We start from the raw sequence: 18,168 nt of genomic DNA, 5'->3' as shown, positions 1-18,168 counted from the left end.
TGTTGTAGTGTAGCTTGGTTTTATTTATGTCCACAAATATTTCAAAAAAATTACAAAATACTCAAATGGAGAGAACACAGAAGTCACAATTTCTGGGTGTCTACTGTTTACACTGTGTTATCTCATGGCAAACTACTCATATATACATTTAGCTTCAAGATATATATAAACGTAGCAAATCAGAATGTACACTCTGCTCTGCTTCTGCTGCATGAAACGTGAAGCTCAACCTTGACAACATTGAACGAGATACATACAAAACACAGAAAAGCAAAACCAAACTTCAAACAAAAGGAAGGAAAATTCAAAAGGAAACCAAGGGGTCGGGCTTCAAAGACACTGTGAAGGTCTGGGGCCTCCTGAACCAAGTGCAGTTGCCCAGGTGAGGGTTTCAGGTTGTGGGTTTTTAAATGGAAGAATCTCAGTGCTTCGCCTTGGGATATGGGGAGAAAACCAAAACCTAACAAGAAAACGCCTTCAGACAGTTTTCAAATACAGACTTTAAAGTACTTCACACTCTCTCCTCTTTGGAAAAATGGATGACAGAGAGAGGAGATCAAGGTTTAACTGAATGGTAGGCATTGTGTTCTACCAAAAGGAAAAAACAGGTAAGAGGTGGGGGCATCAGTGCAGGAGTCTGCAGGCAGCAGAGCTGCGGCGTGGAGTGCCCGCAGGAGAGCAAGCCCACCCTGACGGCACGTCACCACCCCAGAGGGAACAAATGCCTCCGGCCAATGCAGCCAAAGTTTGATGACAAAGGGTTCATCTGAGCTTGCCTCCCCTCTAAGGAGCTAAAGTTAAGGCAGAAATGGAATGAAAGAAAACAAAAGAAAAAAAACTATAAACATTTTGACAGATGAAATAATCCTTTATCTGTCCCAACTGAAACCAAACAGTTTTAAAGAAACTGGAAATGCCCCTGACGCAGGTTTGAATCTGGAACCTAAATCTGAGCTAATACCTGCTGGTTTCTGGGTCAAAGCGCCAGCCTCTTTTCCTACCCGCTGCGTGGCTCGTGTCCTGGACACATTCCACATCCACTGGCCCACGGCCCTTTTAGCTTGTCTGATCATTCTAGGCTATGACCACCACATACAACAGCAGAGACAGCCCTCACGTGTCTGAGAGAAGAGGAGTGGGAAAGGTCGCAGCTTGGCAGAGAGCCTGATCAGCGGGTGCGCACATCCCCAGAACTCCCCACTCTCTGCTTTGCAGGAAGTGTGTCACGTCAGCAGCTCAGAAAGCAGAGACGGGCTCCCTGCAGGCGGCCTGACCCCACAGCGCGCACCTCCCAGGCGGAGGCCTGCCTGCCCCTTCCACATTTGTGGCTCCAACTCTTGTCCCTTCTTCTAGGATGAAGAGTGGGACTCACGTGGTTTCCCCGTCTGATGTGGGTCACCATGCACAGACCTGCTCCTGGGGCGGGGGGGGGGGGGACATACAGGCCACTACCTACAACCGGGCCAACTCTGGGGTCTCCCTCACTCAAAAGCAGCCTCAGGCTGTGGCCAGGATAGCCTGGCCTCACCACAAGAAGATCCAAGTGACAACACACACGAAAGGGCAGATTTCTAAAGATTCCTTTGGCAAGCATATGTGCTGAGTTATTTGTAGGGAATCATTTTCTTGAATTTTCTAGAATGTTTATGAAATTGTCAGAGTATTTAAAAAGGCAGTTCATCCAGAATAATCAAACGTGTGTGCATAGAAATCTATAAGGAAATCTACAGACTCACAGAAACATGTGCTTTCTATCCCGCAGAGACAGAACAACAGGTAGACATTTAACTCCTGCGCTCCTGGTGCAAAAGGAAAGCGGTTCAAGCTAACAGATGTCTGCACCACTGGCCAAACACAAGCTAGGAAGAGACAGAGGCAAAATCAAAGTGGCCAAACAAAGGGAACAGTTTGTAACATTGTCCCTGCAAAGCTCTGGCTGCTCACTGCTGCGACCAAACCTAGTCCCAAGCTTTTGCCCATTTGTAATTAGTAACGCCCATCTGTTCCCTTTAATTAAAGGGATAATTATATATAACTTTTTATTAAAAAATCAACTCTGTATTCTGTCGATAGCTGGTAGGAATTAGTGACATGGCTGGAAAAAATAGATCAGAATAGTAGTTTATGGAAGAAAAAAAAGGCTGTCCTAAAATTATTTATTTACAGACATAAAAAGCCATGCTGCAGAACTTTCTCAAATTATGAAGATTTCCTACAATGTATTAAAATAAAAGATTTTTTTAAAATTATAGCTCTCGGATTCCAAAATCATATGCCACGTATCTGCAAACCTTGTGGGTTTTGGAACACACGTAACTGAGTGTGTCTGCACGCACAGTGAAGGGTGTGAACTGGATTCTAGCACCTACTGAGAAATCAAGGAAGGAAAAGAAAACTAAAGCCAAACCCCAAGACTGCAGGAAAGTTTTCTGAATGCTCAGTCCAGTCCAGGACACACTAAGTTTCTGGGGGACTGTCATGCAATGGGAGACCCAAACCAGTCTCAAGGAATCCTCTCTACAAACAAACACTATTAAGCTGATACATTTTCAGTTGTGGGGTTTTTAAATATATAAAGAAATCTTTAGAAGATATTCTTTTTGCTTTTGCAGCTCCTATTGTATGTAAAAAGTCCTGTTTCTCCCCCCAAGAATTGGGGTTTCCACAGCCAGCGTTAACAAATAAATAACTTATAACTGCTTGTCACCTTCTTTCTTCAGTCGACTGGAAAGAAAAGAAACAGGAAAGAGTATTCAGCATCAGGCCCGGCAGACGGGACCAGGCCTGTAGCCCAAGGGTCCGATGCCCCGAGTGGCCTCCCATGCAGCTGGCCCTCCCTTACCTCCCTCCCATCAAGACGGCTCCATGGGAGTCCCCTCTATGACCAAGAGGCCAGGGCCCAGCAGAGCCAATATGGGAGGAGTCTGGCAGTTGCCAATATGGGAGGAGGGCCAAGGGCACAGTCAGGAGGGGTGGCCGTTGGGCTGGGGCTGTGGCCCACAGATGGGGTAGGGGGAAAGCCTGGGCTCAGCCAGCCAGCTCCGCCCTCCTGGCCCATCCCCGTGTCACCTGTAATAATCTTCCTGACTTGGTAGGTGGCCACCATGCATGTGGGGGTGTCCATGCAGCCACTGCTGCTCCATGGCCAGTCTCTGTAGCTCGGCCGACTGGGCATGCATGGCCTGCAGCTGGTGGGCCGCCGACATGGGGGGTGGGATGGCCCCAGGCAGGTCTCGGGGATAGGGGGTGCCTGCCAAACACAAAACAGACTCTGACACAAGAAGGCCAGGGGAGTAGCCAGGACAAGGCCAGCGAAGAGGTCAGGAGGGAGCCTCCTGAGTGGAGGGGCTACTTACTCTGCAGGTATGAGGAGAGCAGAGGCCCCCAGGGGAGAGAGTGGCCCCAAGTACTGTCCCTCGGGTCCCCTGTCTGGAGGACACCCTCCTCCTCAGGCTTCAGGCCTCAGCCTAGTGTTTGTTCTTTGGAGAGGCCTCCCCTGAGCCCTGGATTTTAATTCCACACCTCTGTTATTCCTTCACTGCCCACCATCATCAGCCTGGCTCTCGTCACCCATTAACACCCCCACTGCCAGCTCTCTGAGGGCAGGAGTCTGCCTCTCTTGTTCCCCAGTGGACTCCCCACACACAGGAAGTGCTTGCTGAATACATAAATGAATGAGTGAAGGGGGACACCAGGACAGACCACCAACCCAACTCTCACACTGGACCTTCTTTCCCCAGGTGCATTCTTACCAAAAACTGGATGACGAAGCATCTCGTGCTCATGGGGGGGCTGTCCAAGCAGAGGGTTGGGGAGGGTGCCAGGGGGATAGGGAAAGCGAGCCAGGTGAGGGCCAGCAGTCAGGGGGTCAACCAGCGGGTGAACTGGGCCTGCTGAACCTAAAAAAGGGGTAGAAGTCCAGATGCAGGACGTGCAGGGCTCTGGGGCCCTCTCGACATCTGCCCCCCTTGGCTGTGTTTACCACTGACTGCCTCAACACAGGCTCCTGGCCACCAGGGCTGCCAATAATCCTGACCCAAACTGGCTGTCCCCTCACCACACACACCTCCACAAAACCATAAAGCAGGGAAGAGCTGACCATTCGCTACATTTTTCCTCCTCCCACTCCTGAGCGCCCCCTGCAGGCAGTCTCCTCCACCCCATTTTGCTGAGGACCGTGGATCAGCACAGCTCACCTGGCTGACTGCCCCAGGCCTGCCCCGGTCAGTGCGCCTCATCCCAGCCTCAGGCTGCCTGGTTCCCTCCCCGGGGCTGCATCCCTGGCCCTTCACCCGCAGAACCCAAAGCAAGTCAGCAGAGCAGGTACTGCCAGCCAGGGCTGCATTCTGTCGGCAGGGACAGGGGCTCACTAATCCCTGCTCTCCATGCTGGCAGCAAACCTCTTGGCTTTCCCTTCAGCGTATCATCTGCTTGGCTGCTGCCCTTGGTTCCTTTGAGTTAGCACTGTCTTGCCTGCCTCAGGCCCTTTGCACTTGCTCTCCCTCTGGCCTGGAGATACTCCCCTAGTTTCCAGAAACTCGTCCATTCACCCACTTCAAGTCTTTGCTCAAAAGTTACCTTCTTTTGAAAGCCGAGGCTTTCCCATGGCCCTGTTTATAACTGCAACATTGCCTCCAGCTCCCTTGTTCCATCTCCCTGCTTACTTTCCTCCAGAACACTGACCACTTTCCACAACCTGAGACACCTTTATTTACTGCCTCCCAGATTTGGAAGGTAAACATGGACAGGATGTCGCCAGCATCTACAACTGTGCCTGGCACATCAGAGGTGCTCAGCAAATATTTGTCGAATGAATGGTGTATAAACAAGTGAGCAAATGACTGCCTGTCCTCAGACGGCACTAAGGCGCATCTGCTGGTTACACCAGGGCTTTTTAAAAGGCCCACGCCAGGTGGCATCAGAGTTCCAGGTGTCAGGATCGCAGGGTGAATGTGATGGCTCCTTGGCTTCCCCAGAACCATCTGCCTGGAGAGAGTCCAGGCTCCCCGCGTCAGGGCTGCGTACACGGGTAGGTACTGCCCTCCCTCCCCCGGGGCACTGCTCCATCAGCTGTCCTCCCCAGCATGGAGGTCTGCCCACAGGGAAGTCCTGCACGTGGGCTGCGCCACGGGACCTCCACAGCAGGTCCTGGTCCCAGAGTGCAGGCTCAACTGCCTACGCAACAGCAAGGCCAGACCGTCCTCCCACCCCGTCTATCCCGTCTGCAGACCTGTGCAGGGCAGAGGGGCCTCCACCTGAGCCTGCCTCCGCCTCAGACCAGCTTCACTCCAGCTGGCCAGTCAGCAGGCCTTCAGGAGCTCTTGTTCCCAAGCGAGTGAACGGAACTGGGTGGCCCTGGTCAGGAGAGCCAGCTCAAAGCCAGCAGAGGCCCAAACCCTGTTCCTTAAGGGGGAATGGAGGACTGTTAAGTTCTGACTCAGTGACAACCTATAGCCTCCCTCAGTGTCCCAGGTGCCTTCACCTGGCTCCACAGGCCCTGTTTCCTGCCCTCAATCTGCCCCAGTAAGCACAGGCCGCTTCCTTCCACCCTGCCCAGACCAGGCACAGGGCCAAGAACCTAAGCTGTAGCTAGGAGGCCGCAAACAGAAGGCCCCAGGATGACTCAGCTCTCTGGGGACCTGCAGCTCTGGAGAGCTGAGGGCTGAGCAGAGACAAAAGCTGTCTGTGAGGAAAGCAACAAGATGATTCCCAGGTGGATGCTGAATATTCTAAGATCAGCCAGGAATTAGGGATTTGTCCAGAAAAGAACAATCTCTGCTCTTGGACAGCAGCTTCACCTCTGACCCAAACCACCTTCACACCAGAACCCAACCCAAAGTGCCCTCTCAGAGCCCATCTGGGGGCACCCACCTTGGTGGAGGGGGTCCTGCTGGTGGAGGTGGAGGTGCGAGTGAATATGTGAGTGCTGGTGATGGTGTGGGGTCACATTGAACATCTGCAGTCGGGCCAGGGGATCGCTGGTCAGCGACGCCATGCGCTCAGCATGGATCCGCTCAGCTGCCAGTCTATCAGGGTAGCTCATTTCAGGCCGTAGCTGGGGGCCCGCCAGGGCCAGTCTCTCCCTCTCCAAGGGGTTCAGGCCCGGGTGGAAAGAAGCAAAAGGGTGGGGGCCCGCAGTTGGGGGGATGGTGAGGGCGCTGTGCCGGGCGAAATGCTCCATGGGGTTGGTGGCTGGGTGCAGCGGGTCCAGCTCTGGGGGCTTCACCTCAAAGCCTGGCTTCATCCTCTCCCGCAACTCACGCTCCCGGATCTCCCGCTCCCGGATCTCGCGCTCCCGGAGCTCTCGCTCCCGGATGGTGGGGTCTACGTTGTAGAGGCCAGGCATGTGATAGGCCAGCAAGGGGTCAGTGGGGTTGAGGGGCATGTAGAAGGGGTGGTTGCGGTTGGTGGGTGACATGACGTGGGGCCGAGCGTACTCGCTCAGAGTCCGAAGGGCAGGCGTGTCGGGCCCGATGTATGGGGGCACAGCAGCAATGGTAGTTGGTGGTGGCTCAAAGGATGGCCGCATGTGGCCAGGGCCAGTGAGCTGGGGATCGCTGAGGCGGCCTTCATGTGCTGAGCTGGACGCCTTCTGCTGAAGGAAAGGAAGGTGTGAAGGATGGATGCCCAGCTGCCCAGAGAGCTGAGCTCGGTGCTCACTTTGTGAAGTGAGCCCTGCCTTGCTGCCATACTGCACCTGACCAGCCAACTTGGTCCCTCCACCCCAACACTGAGACCAGGCCCCAGCCATGGTCCAGGACAGGTGAGGGCCTGGCACAGGGATGTGGTCCAGACCCTGCTGTGACTGTCTCCTTTGTGCCTGCGGCATCCCTTGTGCCCTAGATGCGCCTGTGTCTCTGTGAGACCAAGGTAATACATGTGGGGGTGTGTGTGTGTCTGTGAGAGAGTTAGTGGGGGTGACTCGGCCGAGGAGATTGCCACAGACCAGGGTTGCCGGGGGGAGCGATATGACCTGGTTCTCCTCCCCTTTAGCTTCTCTTTGGTCCCTTCAGGTCTAGAGGTCTGCAGTGCAAGGACAGGCCCTCTCCTTGAGGCCACACTGATGCTGTGAATCAGCCTGAACCTGCCAGGGCCAAGGGAGGGGGCGCATGGTGAGCATATGGGAAAGCGGGAGGGTCCAGGCTGGATCCAGTGGGTATGAGTTGTACCAGTGGCTCAAGGATGAGCAGCACTCTCAGAAAAGCCTGCAAATGGGGCTGAAACTGCACCTGACCCTCCGGCTGCCGTGAAAATGAACCAGGCAGTGTTGCACAAAGCTGGGCGGTGCGAGTGTCTCCAGGCCTGGCGTGGCCAGCGGCGCCCCCCTGCACACAGAGGCCGCCCACTGCCCGCCAGCCCGCCAAGCACTCACGGTTGCTCGCTCTGCCTCCCGCTCCCGCTCCCGCTCGCGCTCGCGCTCCTTTTCTTTCTCCTTCTCGCGCTCGCGCTCCTCCCGCGCTTTCTGCTCGGCCTCCCGTTTGGCCTTCTCAATGGCCTCCTCCCTCTTCTTGGCAAGTTTGGATCCCGCCAGAGGCATGAAGTACAGGTCTGTCCGTGCACACGAGTTGTAACCCCGGTCCAGGTGTTTGTAGAACCTAAGAAAGGCCGCATCACTTGCTGGGGGCCCTTGCTGAGGCCTCAGCCAGCCCCCAGCAGCCCAGCCTATCCTGCCCCAGCTGTGCCCAGACTCCTGGGGACCAATACCTGGCTGACTGGCTGGCATGGCTGGGGGTGTCCACCACAGTGGGCTCCGGGGATGGGCTCCTAGGTGGAGGAGGGGGGCTCTCAGGCTCCTCAGTATCATCCAGAGCCTCTTCCTTGATCTGGACAGTAGGGAGCGGGCAGGCTGCCCCCCCAGGTACGCTGCCTCCCGAAGAAACAGCAGCAGAGCAAGGTGGCTGGGCCGAGGGGCCGGGTCCCGCAGGTGGGGTGGAGGTGGAGGGGCAGGTTGGAGGGGTGATAGGAGGAGGGCCCCCAGGGACAAAGGGGTGCTGGGCGAATGGGGGCTGGGGGGCCACCTGGTGGAGGCCTGTCGGGGGATGGGAGGCAGCAGCAGGGGGCAAGCTCTGGGTCTGGGTCAGCACAGGAGGCTGGGCGGGGGAGGAGGGCAGTGGCTGGCTCTGAGGCATCAGCTGCAGGGGTGGGGGGTGGGCCGACGGGGGATGGTGTGTAGACAGGGAGCTCAGGGGCTTCAGTGCTGGAGGGGGTGGGAGGTTGGCATTCATGGAGAAGGGTGAGGGCCCTGAGAGGTGAGGTGGGTGCTTGTGGGCCTGTGGTGCCGGCAGCTGGGGGATGGGTGTGGTGGGTGGGGGCTTGATGTGTGGCATGGCCAAGGGTGCTGGTGGCAGGGGCTGCTCCCGTGGGGGCTGCTGGGGCTGCAATGCTGACTGAGAGGCTGGAGGCTGCAGGGAGGTGTGAGGATGAGCTGCTGCCTGGGAGGCCTGGGGAGGGAGGCCAAAAGGCTGAGGGGGACCTGGGTGCTGCAGCATGGGCCCAGCCTGGAGGCTGTGAGGGCCAGGGGGAGCCTGACTATGCAGTGGGGGTTGGGTATGAGGCGGGGCAGAGGCCTGGCCAGCCGGCCCGGTCAGAGGCTGCAGTGGGGGATGTGGTGAGGGCAGCCGCTGGGGGTGCAGGGAAGGTGCCTGCTGGATATGGGCATGGGGAACAGGAGCCGTGGGAGCCTGCGGCTGGTTGGGGGGCTGGGAGACCGAGGGGGAGCCCTGCGGAGGGACTGCGGTGGCAGAGGGTGTGGGCCCTGGTGTGGGAAGCTGGGGGGTTCCTGGCGGGGCGGCAGAGGGAGCTGGAGCAGCCCCACTGGGAGCCTGCAAGGTTGAGGGCTGAGCCTGCAGCATCTGCTGCTGGGCAGAAGAGTCCGAGTCACTCTCGTTGTCCTGGGGGCTGGGGATGCTGGGGGACGTGCTGCGATTGTCCTGGTCGATGTCTTTGGGGTCACTGCTGCCCTCATCGTTGACACTGCGGCTGTCCGAACTCTCTCCCTCGCCTTCGGATGGCGAGTTGGGCCGGCTGATCTCCTAGGGTCAGAGAAGGGAGGGATGGAATCTCTAGGAGAGCTGGGGTTCTCTCTGCCCTCTGGTTGCTAGTGCCTGGCAGATGACAAAGATGTGTGCAGATGACCAGTAACCTCAGGCCACCTCCCAGGGAGAATGTGGGCTGCGGGCTTCTCAAGGGACACTAGCTGCCAGCTGTAGTCAACGTGGCTCAGCTATAGTCAACCTGGCTCAACTGTACACCTTACCTGGGTTTTTGTCTTCTTGGAGCTCGTCCTGTCAGCCTCCTCTGTATCAGAGGCCACCTTCTCTCGCTGGCGCTTGGTACTCTTAAGAGGGGACGAGGCTTCCTCCTTCACCTTCTGCAGTGGGAAAGCCCACAAGGAGCATCAGGCCAAGGGAAGACGTCCCATCAGCCTCAAGGAGGAAATGATGACTGTTTGCCGACATCTTACTCCCACATTCTGAGCTCCATCTCCAGCAGCAAGACAGCTCTGGAAGGGGCCAGCTGGGGCCAGGAAGGAACAAGTGTCTGGGGATGGGATTAACTTGGCTTTGAGGGGAGGGAGCCTTTCCAATCACCCTCCACCTTCTGCCTCTGAGGCCTCGGGAAACTCGAGGCAGAGGAAGCCCCGAAAGGTCAGTGCTGGGAGCTATGCTGGACCCCCTTCCTCCAGGCCGCAGTCTGGTCCCTAGGCCAGGGCAATGCTGGGGTCCCAAGAGGCTCCACAAACAACCTGCGGACCCATGTCTGAGGAAGCTGAATACCAACTCCAGCAGCCCAGGTTTTAATGGGAGGGTGGGGCCGAGGAGCCCCACTACCCACCCCCAGCACCTCACCTTGGCTGACTTCTTCACTGTCTCTGCTTTACTGTCATTGCTGGAAGTGCTGGCAGCGCTGGGGGAGTTCCGGCCACTGGAGCGAATGTCTTCACTGATGGGCGAGGTGCGACCATCAGGGCTGGCTGGCTGCTTCTTTCGACCACTGCGCAGTGTAGACATCTGCCCACCCAAACCAGGCGCTGGTGAGACTGGACCCCAGTCCCCACCTGGGCCACCTGAGCCCAGCACACACACAGGAGCCAGACACCAACTGCCAGCCTCGTGGCAAATCCCAGCCCGACAGACAACAGGCACCCCTGGCTGTCCCTCGCTGCACGGGGTCAATATGGAGCTAAGGGAGGAGGGGATGATTGGGTGGGTTCACATGGAAAAGAGAGAGATTCACAACTTAACCCAAAGCACTCATCTCCAGGGACTGTCCTGAATGGCGTGTGCTGGAAACGAGCGAGGCTCTCTGAGGGGAAGAAGTCAGCAAGGGCAGTCTACTCTGCCAAGTTCTCCAGAGCAATTACACACAAGATCAGCTTTAAATCACCTCACCCTTTCTGTTTATTCCATCTAACTGCCCACTCTCCCAATCCAACCAAACCAAACCCTTGCTGATTTCATCTGACAGGATGGGAAATGACCTAAAGAAACGAGCTGTCAAATAATGAAGCTCAGCTCCTACAACCACCAAGCACTTCGACATGTTTGTGCAAAGCCACAGGGGCTCAGAAGAGACAAGGGTACAATGATTCACACTGGCCCATCTGCTCCCCTCTGAGCGAGCAGCGGCCAGGCAGCCAGGACAACAGCAGCCTTGACACGATGGTCGGGTCAGAGGAAGGTTAACGGTGCCACCCACCTGCCTAAAGGGCCACTGGGGAGGCCAACACTACAGGGACAGACCCTAGCGGTATCCTCAGCCCCCAGCCTGGGAAAACATTCACTCTCAAAGGTCCCTGCTACATTTCCAACCTGGGAAACAGTTTCTGTATGGAAGGGGCTGTAAAGCGAGTAGAAAAATGTACCTGAAGTTTTCAAAACTGGATCAAATATTTTTAAAAAAGCCTGCAAGTTTTAAATAGCAGAGATATGCCACACTAGAAGTGACAAGCCCACGTGCCAGAGGAAGGTGTAAAGGACTTGGAGAGCCTGCACTGAGCCAGAAACCAAGACCAATGCACCTCACTGACTCCCCAAGGAAAATGTGAGGGCAGGAGAGAACAGAGGGCTCTTCCCAGCCCCAGAGGCAAAACTAATGCCTTTGGGCCTCTCATTTCACCTCAAGGGGTCTGCTTCTTTACCTAAAATGAAACACTTCCTGTCTTCCTCCTGGTGGGCACAGACCCCAGCATCCTAGTAACCTGGAGAAGTAGTCAGGGCTGCCAGAGGCTCAGGTTGCTGGCTGTGGGGACTCACCGAGCCACGACTCCGCCGCGTCCTCATGCTATGTTTCCCACTGAGCCCATCGTCTTCCTCTTTGACAGGTTTGAACATAAATGGTGGGGGGTCCACAGGCTTCTCGATGGGCGGAAGCTCGCCGTATTTCTTGAAGTGGATGCGGCAGTCTGTGCAGAGCAGGATGTTCTCTCGGCCTCCGTGGTGCCAGTCTTTGGAGGCTGCATGAGGTAAGTGGGGTTGGGGTGGGGGTGGGGGGTCAACCTAGAAAACCAACGTCCTTGGGGACATCTGAGCAGGGGGCCCTTCTGTGGGCTCAGTTGACCCTGGTGCCATAAGAACCATGCAGCACTGGGCTCAGACAGACACACCTGTCACTTGGACAGCTCAGGTGCTGGTGCTACCCTGCTCTCTCCCAGGGTGAGAGAGGATTTCAGGAATATCAACTACCCTACCTCATCTCGGGGTACCCAGCAGGCTCCCAGGAAAAACACAGGCACCACCCACCCACCCTGACCTTGAACAAGTGTGTCCTATGCACTGGTCGGTACTCCAAACTGACTACTAAACAGGGGAGTGTAGTAAAATAAAGATTTTCAGCTTTTTCAAGTAACCCTGAAACACAATGCAAATGTCAAATCAATTACTACCTTGGCAGGTCTCCAATTTGATTCATGAAATGTTCTGAACCTGCAAGTGTCTGAGCCTGGCCTGCTCCAGTGAAGGCCCCCACTGCCCCACCCAGCCCTACTTACTGGTGGTGAAGCAGTGGCGGCAGGCGTATCCCTTCAGCTCCTGCTCGCTGTCCTCACTGTCGAAGTCATCCTCGCTGGCTGAACTCAGATCCACTGGGCATGGAGGGCACACAACAGGGGTAGAAGAGACATCATCATGCTTGGCTAAGACCAGGACCACTTGTGATTTCTGATCTGCCCTAGGTTCTGAACCACGAGTCAGAGTGGCCCAGTAGGCTAAGGTGGGACAGTATTCACAAACGACCACTCTGAATTCCTCAGGGCCAGTCATCAGAATGAAAAACTTGTGTGTGAGGGGTGGTACCCAAGGGCCTTCCTTGCCAGATTTTGGGGGGCTGATGTCATACCTGAATCCTGGGGTGGCCAGCACTGATGCCTACACCAGTGAATTTGAACAGGGTAAAATGCATCCATGATGCTCCCCCTGACTCGTCCAGGCATCCTGAGGAATTCCCTCCCCATCGAATCCTACCCCTGCCAGCCCTGCTAGATTATTTCTTATTTGCATGTGCAATATAAGTGACCTTCTGGTCAAATGCCCCAGGCCAGGACAGAACCGCAAGGCACTATTGTTGCATTCTAGTTTTTAGGAGTTAACAAGGTGTAGGCTTCGTTGTCATATTAGATTGTACGTTGCACCAGGACCAAGAGGAAGACCTTGGTAAAGCAGGGGAAGGAAGAAAATGTGAATCTGATCTCATTGCCGCCACGATACAAGTGCAATGAGAACTCAAACAGCACATCATCCACTAGATGGAAAAACTCTGAAGTTATCCACAACACCTGAGGCTAAGGCCAAGACTTACATTTTTGTAAAAAATGACAATGATGTTGAGTTTATTAGAAAAATCTGAATGTACAAACAGTTTGTAAAACTCTCCCTACCAGATCCCTAAAGTCAGCACTACAGTTAGGTCAGGCTTCACACACATGCCCACAGGCACACAGGCACAACACACACAATTCCCTGGGTCATCAGCTCCAGCCCACACTGTGACAAGAACGTCTGTGAGTGCAGGCCCAGAGCTGGGACACACAGTGTGTGGCTGCATATGAAAGTCCCCCACTTACAGAATTCACTGGAGGGGGGTCTGGAGGGCGTGTTGACGGGTGTGGATGCAGTGCGAGTCTTAATCCTCCTGAATACCGCCTGCCTGCGGTGCCTGCGGTGGGCCCGGGAGCTGGCTGCTTCAGGGGTTTTTTTCCAGTAGTAATAGAAGGTGATTAGTTCCCCCTGCAAGAAAGAAGGGCTAGCTGTGAGGGCAGTGTCCAGAGGGGTTTGGCTTTTCCCTGTCCCCCAGCACACACTCTGCAGCTGGCAGCAGAAGCTGGGTTTATAATAGCTGCACTGGAGCCAAGTACAAAGAATAGGTTGCTCCTGGAGTCATGAGGAGAACCAGGCTTGCTCAAGACACACCCACTGAGCTACCTGAATGTGCCTGTCTCTTCGCCCTGCTGAGCATACCTTCTAGACGCTAGAACAGTCATTGATTCAGCAAGCACTTGTTGGGTGCCTACTATGTGTGAGGCGCCACCACTGGTCTAAGCAACTGGAGGTGCATCAATAAACAATCAACAGAGGGGAAAATTCCTGCCCTTTAGCTGTGTGTGTGTGTGTGTGTGCACGCGCGCATGCATGCACACGCGTGCACAGAGGATGTTTTCTTCACAGCATTCCAGTGAAATCACACAAGTGTGACAAGGAAATGCCTAGCCAGTTAGACTACTCCAGAAACAACCAAGGTGGTTGGGAACTAGCGCCAGGCAGAAGGTCAAGAACAGAGACCCCAAACCCAAGAACACTGCTCTACAGCCTCACCCCGAATCTGGATGTCTACACCGAGACAAGCTGGCACAAGTCCTAAAGGCAATGACTGGGGCTTGACAAAGAAAGACTAAAAGTGGTGTTGATGTAAAGATGAAATGCCACATGTCATAAGGTCAGTCTTTAAGGCAAAGGAACTACTCTTTTCATGGCCCAGGAGAAAGGGAGGCAAGACATCTTTTAAAAAAATATAGCAAGAGGACATGAGCCCAAATGCAACTTAAAAAAAGGGGGGGATTTTGGCACCCCCCCCCCCCACCAGCGGCTCAGCAGGCATGCTGAACACACGAATGGGTGAATGGCATGTTCAGCTAACCCTGGTTGACAAGAGACTAATTTCCTAAAACAAATATCCCAAGATAAAGCATCTCTACCTCTTGAAGTCGTGAGAGAGCCTAGATCACATTGATCTTCTCTAATTAAATCAACATTGTAGAAAGTCAACTTGGGACAGACTATCGTATCCTGGGAAGTCACCCTGGGGGGATCCCACATCCCAAGGTGGGAGGTACTTGGACGGAGCGCCACTTTGTCTCACAGAAGGCTCACTGCCTTGTGAATGAGAAGACAAGAAAGAAAGAAGCAAAGATTTTGTTCTCCAGTGACCTGATATCTAGCTGGAAAGACCTGTGTTGGGGAGACTAAAATAGACAAAGAAGTGCAGATACCATATGACAAACTTGTGCAACTGACAGAGTCCCAATCAGACGAGGTTTCATTAAAAACCTCCCAGAAGCAACAGCCTTGGAACACGATGACAAGTAAGCAGTAAAGAGGGTAGATTTTAGGTGGGGACATGGCTTCTGTAAAGCAGGTAATGCATGTGAGCTGAGTTTTCACTACTCAGAGTTGGATTCTATGTCTGTGCATTTCTAAGAGGTACGAACACAGCTGTCATCAAATCCCTAAAGGAGGGCTGTGATTCAGAGGAACTTCTGACTGGCTTCCATAAGCCTGCTATACCATGTATCTCTTGGAGCTGTGGATGTATTTCAGTCTTTCCAAGCACCACTTAACAAAATACTAGTGATTGCCAATACTTAAAGATGAAGCACGACCCCAGGCCAAGGAGGCCAGGAGCCAGCCACCGCAGACAAGCACACACATGCCCGCACGTGCGCCCATCCACTGCACTCCCTTTTCAGTTCCATGAAAAGGTAACTGAACAATAAGGGAAAATGTAGGAACTGCCATTGGAGTTCTGACTTGTCTATCACATGTTATTCCACAAATGTAGGCTAGAATTGTCCCTGTGGTGACTGGAGCATCCTGAGCCCCTAAGGCCATGGTCCGAGAACCTCCTGGCTCCCACCTTTTTACTTTCTACCTCCCTAACCTGGCAAGTCTTTTCTCTAATACTGATCTTTTGGTGTTGGCTGGCTGGAGGGAATAAACTCATAAATCCACTAGGGGATTAAGAGATCTGTGCTGACATAAAACTCACCTAGCTCTGGTTTTCCTAAGAGAAAATACAGAACAGAAGCCAAGGCAGGTCACTGTCATCCTTCAAATACTTTTGTTAGAGTGGCGTGCTTCATCAGTTCAAAAGGGCAGCTGGTATAGTAAATCACAGCCCAGTCACAAAGCTGGAAAGAAGAATGAGAAAACCCAAAGTGGTTCCACCCACCTCCTCCTTTAGCCGAAGGTGTTTTAGGGGCTAAAGGGGCTTTAGGATCACAGAGGCCTGGAATGTAAGAGGAAATGTAAAAGCTATGGGAGACGGAAGGAAACAAAAATGGAAGAGAAAACTGGGCGGGAAGTGCTCCTAGGCTCTCTGCGAAACCTGTCTTACTTGCAGGCTCTTACAAAGCAGCCACCCTGACATTTCTACATAGCACTGGCCCACAACATGACAGTGCCTCACACCATTACAAGAGACTATTTCTATGTCTCAAATATTAATGTTGTAAAAGAGTTTAAAATGGTTTCAAAAGATGGCATAACTTGCAGATTAAAATAGAGGAAGCCAGAGTTCAGTAGGGTTACAAGACTGGTCCAATTCCAGATACCATACAGAAAAAACGCTCAGGAAAAGCCCAGGTTCACAACTTTAAACCTTTACTCTTACAGTGTGTCCTCCTCGAGTATATATGAAAATCAGGACATGAAAAAGAAACCAGATATTGAAACAAACATCAACTTTTTGTCAACACTTAAGTAACAGCTTTTAAAGAAGAATAAGGAGTCCAGAACAGATTCTATAATCTGAGTATCAAGGATCAAAATGACTGAGCCAGAAGGACCCTTCTCTATAGGTCTAAAATTAGTTGATGAGAAAATGAAAAATATAAATTTCAAAATTCAGGAAGATGGGTGAGTGACTAGAATTCTCATACCCTACTGGTGGGAACGTAAAATGGTCAAAGCACTTTGTCAAACTGGCAGTTCTTACAAAGCGAAACAAACATTTACCATATGACCCAGCAAGTGATTCCACTCCAAAAGAAACAAAAACATATGCTCACACAAAGACTTTTACACAAATGTTCATAGAAACCTTATTCTTAGCAGCCCAAAACTGGAAACAATCCAAAGGCCCCTCAACAGGAGGATGGATACATACAACACGGCACACCCATACACTAGAATACTACTTGGTAGGAGAAAGGAAGAAACTATCGCTACACGCAATCATTTGGATGAATCTCAAAAACATCATGTTGAATGAAAGCAGCCAGACACAACAGAGTGCAGGCTGTATGATTCCATTCTAGAAAAGGCCAATCTATCATCACAAAAAGCAAATTAACGGTTGCCTGTAGTCCGGTGAGTAGAGAAACTGTAAGAGGACATGAGGAAACCTTTGGGGTGATGAGAATATTCTATAAACTGACTGTGGTGTTATTTACACAGATATATACAATTGTCAAAATTCACTGAATTATGCACTTAAAGTGGGTGCATTTTTATGGTATAGATGGTATGCATAACAATTATACATCAATGAAGTTGACTAAAAAAGAATTCCAGGCCAGGTTTTATTAGCTGCCTCTCAACCACTGTAATGTCTATGAAGAGATTAAACATTGGAATGGAGCAAATCTAGGAGGATTAGAAACAGCATACCGGGGACTGCATGGGTGGCTAGGTCTTGAGCACAAACAAAAGAACATGTCGGGGAAAGCTTTGGTTCTACAAATAGGGAGAGAAGCAGCTCGAGGCCTCACCAGGAATGAAGTCAACTGAACTTGAATCAAACATGCATAGTGTGTGCTGCAGAGACCCGGTGCACATAAATTCAGGGAACAAAAGCTGTTGCAGAAATCAATAGCTTACTGAAACATTAACACAGGCAATCATTGATCAAAAGGCAGCTCTACAAAGGCAGCCTTGCAAATTAGCTCCTGCTTTCGCTTGCAAGCAAACACAGAGGTATAAATGTTGTCGACATGAATGGCCTGTAATGATCATTTTGTTCCGGATGCTCTCACCTCATCTCACAACAAGGCCTCACAGTCCACACACCTCACATCTTGGTGCTTTAATTGCACACAGCAAGAAGCACTAAACTGGTTTAGTGCCTGGGCAACAAAGAAGAAGACGGGGCAAAGTCATCGCCAATCAACAGCACCATGGGCTGCAGTTCTTGCCAAGAGGAGTGCTCACATCCATTGGTCTATTAGTTAGCAGATTCTCTCTCTCTTGCTCCAACTCCTTTGCCTTTTCTTTTGGGGGGTGTGTGTAGGCAGAGGGCTGCTGGATTTTACCAACAGGTCATAAGCAAAATGCCATTGGCAATAAAGAGATCTGCTCCTAGATTTAGGTACTAGCTTCCCTCCCTGAGGCAGGTTCTCCACATAGCAGGTCTTCTCCCAGGGGTTAGAAAACTAGGCACCATTAGGTTTCTCTGACTTTCCATTAAGAGAAAAACAAGGCATGGGGAGTGCCATACCCAGAAGAATGAGAAGGAAGAAGAAGTTGTTGCTTCGTGCCATGCTCCATCTGGGTGGGGTGGGGACCAGGAGCACAGAGAGAAAACAAAGAGAGAGAGAGAAGAGTCAGGTTGACAAAGGCTCTGGGCACCAGTGGACAGCTCAATCACAGACTGCTCCTGTAAACCAGAAGCTTCCTGGGCTTGGGCCACTTGGAATCATTAGGAGGAATGGTTCCTCCTCAGCCACGATTTTACTTCTATGCCTCCCAGTGTCAGGTTGGGAGTCTACCAAGTTCGCTCAATATAAAACATCAGGGCAGACTCCCTCTACGGCCCCATTACCTGGGCAATCAGGGCTGAAGCAACAGAGGCTGGGGCTGCTCCGTCCTGCCAGCTCACCTCTAACAGGTAGCTTTTCAGGTATAAACCCACTTCAGTTAAGTTCTGCTGGTATGCTGGGGGCCGGTTCTGCTTTACCTT

General features: G+C 52.7%; 1 protein-coding gene across 18 annotated transcripts in view; it reads right to left on the bottom strand.

Moving 5' to 3' along the window:
• Nucleotides 1-18,168, bottom strand: part of RERE (arginine-glutamic acid dipeptide repeats) — a 402,826-nt gene continuing 384,658 nt past the window's right edge. For all 18 annotated transcript variants that reach the window (XM_070610911.1, XM_070610920.1, XM_070610914.1 and 15 more), the window contains 11 exons: nt 13,061-13,223; nt 11,990-12,082; nt 11,256-11,455; nt 9,849-10,010; nt 9,257-9,370; nt 7,705-9,032; nt 7,373-7,595; nt 5,872-6,592; nt 3,753-3,899; nt 3,070-3,250; nt 1-2,724 (listed from right to left, as the gene is read on the bottom strand). In XM_070610911.1, coding sequence (XP_070467012.1) covers nt 2,691-2,724; nt 3,070-3,250; nt 3,753-3,899; nt 5,872-6,592; nt 7,373-7,595; nt 7,705-9,032; nt 9,257-9,370; nt 9,849-10,010; nt 11,256-11,455; nt 11,990-12,082; nt 13,061-13,223 — 3,366 coding nt within the window. In that variant the 3' untranslated portion in view covers nt 1-2,690. The remainder of the gene's footprint in view (nt 2,725-3,069; nt 3,251-3,752; nt 3,900-5,871; nt 6,593-7,372; nt 7,596-7,704; nt 9,033-9,256; nt 9,371-9,848; nt 10,011-11,255; nt 11,456-11,989; nt 12,083-13,060; nt 13,224-18,168) is intronic.

Source organism: Equus przewalskii, chromosome 2 (assembly GCF_037783145.1).
Source record: "Equus przewalskii isolate Varuska chromosome 2, EquPr2, whole genome shotgun sequence".
NCBI lineage: Eukaryota > Metazoa > Chordata > Mammalia > Perissodactyla > Equidae > Equus > Equus przewalskii.
The sequence above is the reverse complement of the archived record's forward strand: the minus strand, read 5'-3'. Positions and strand labels throughout refer to the sequence as shown.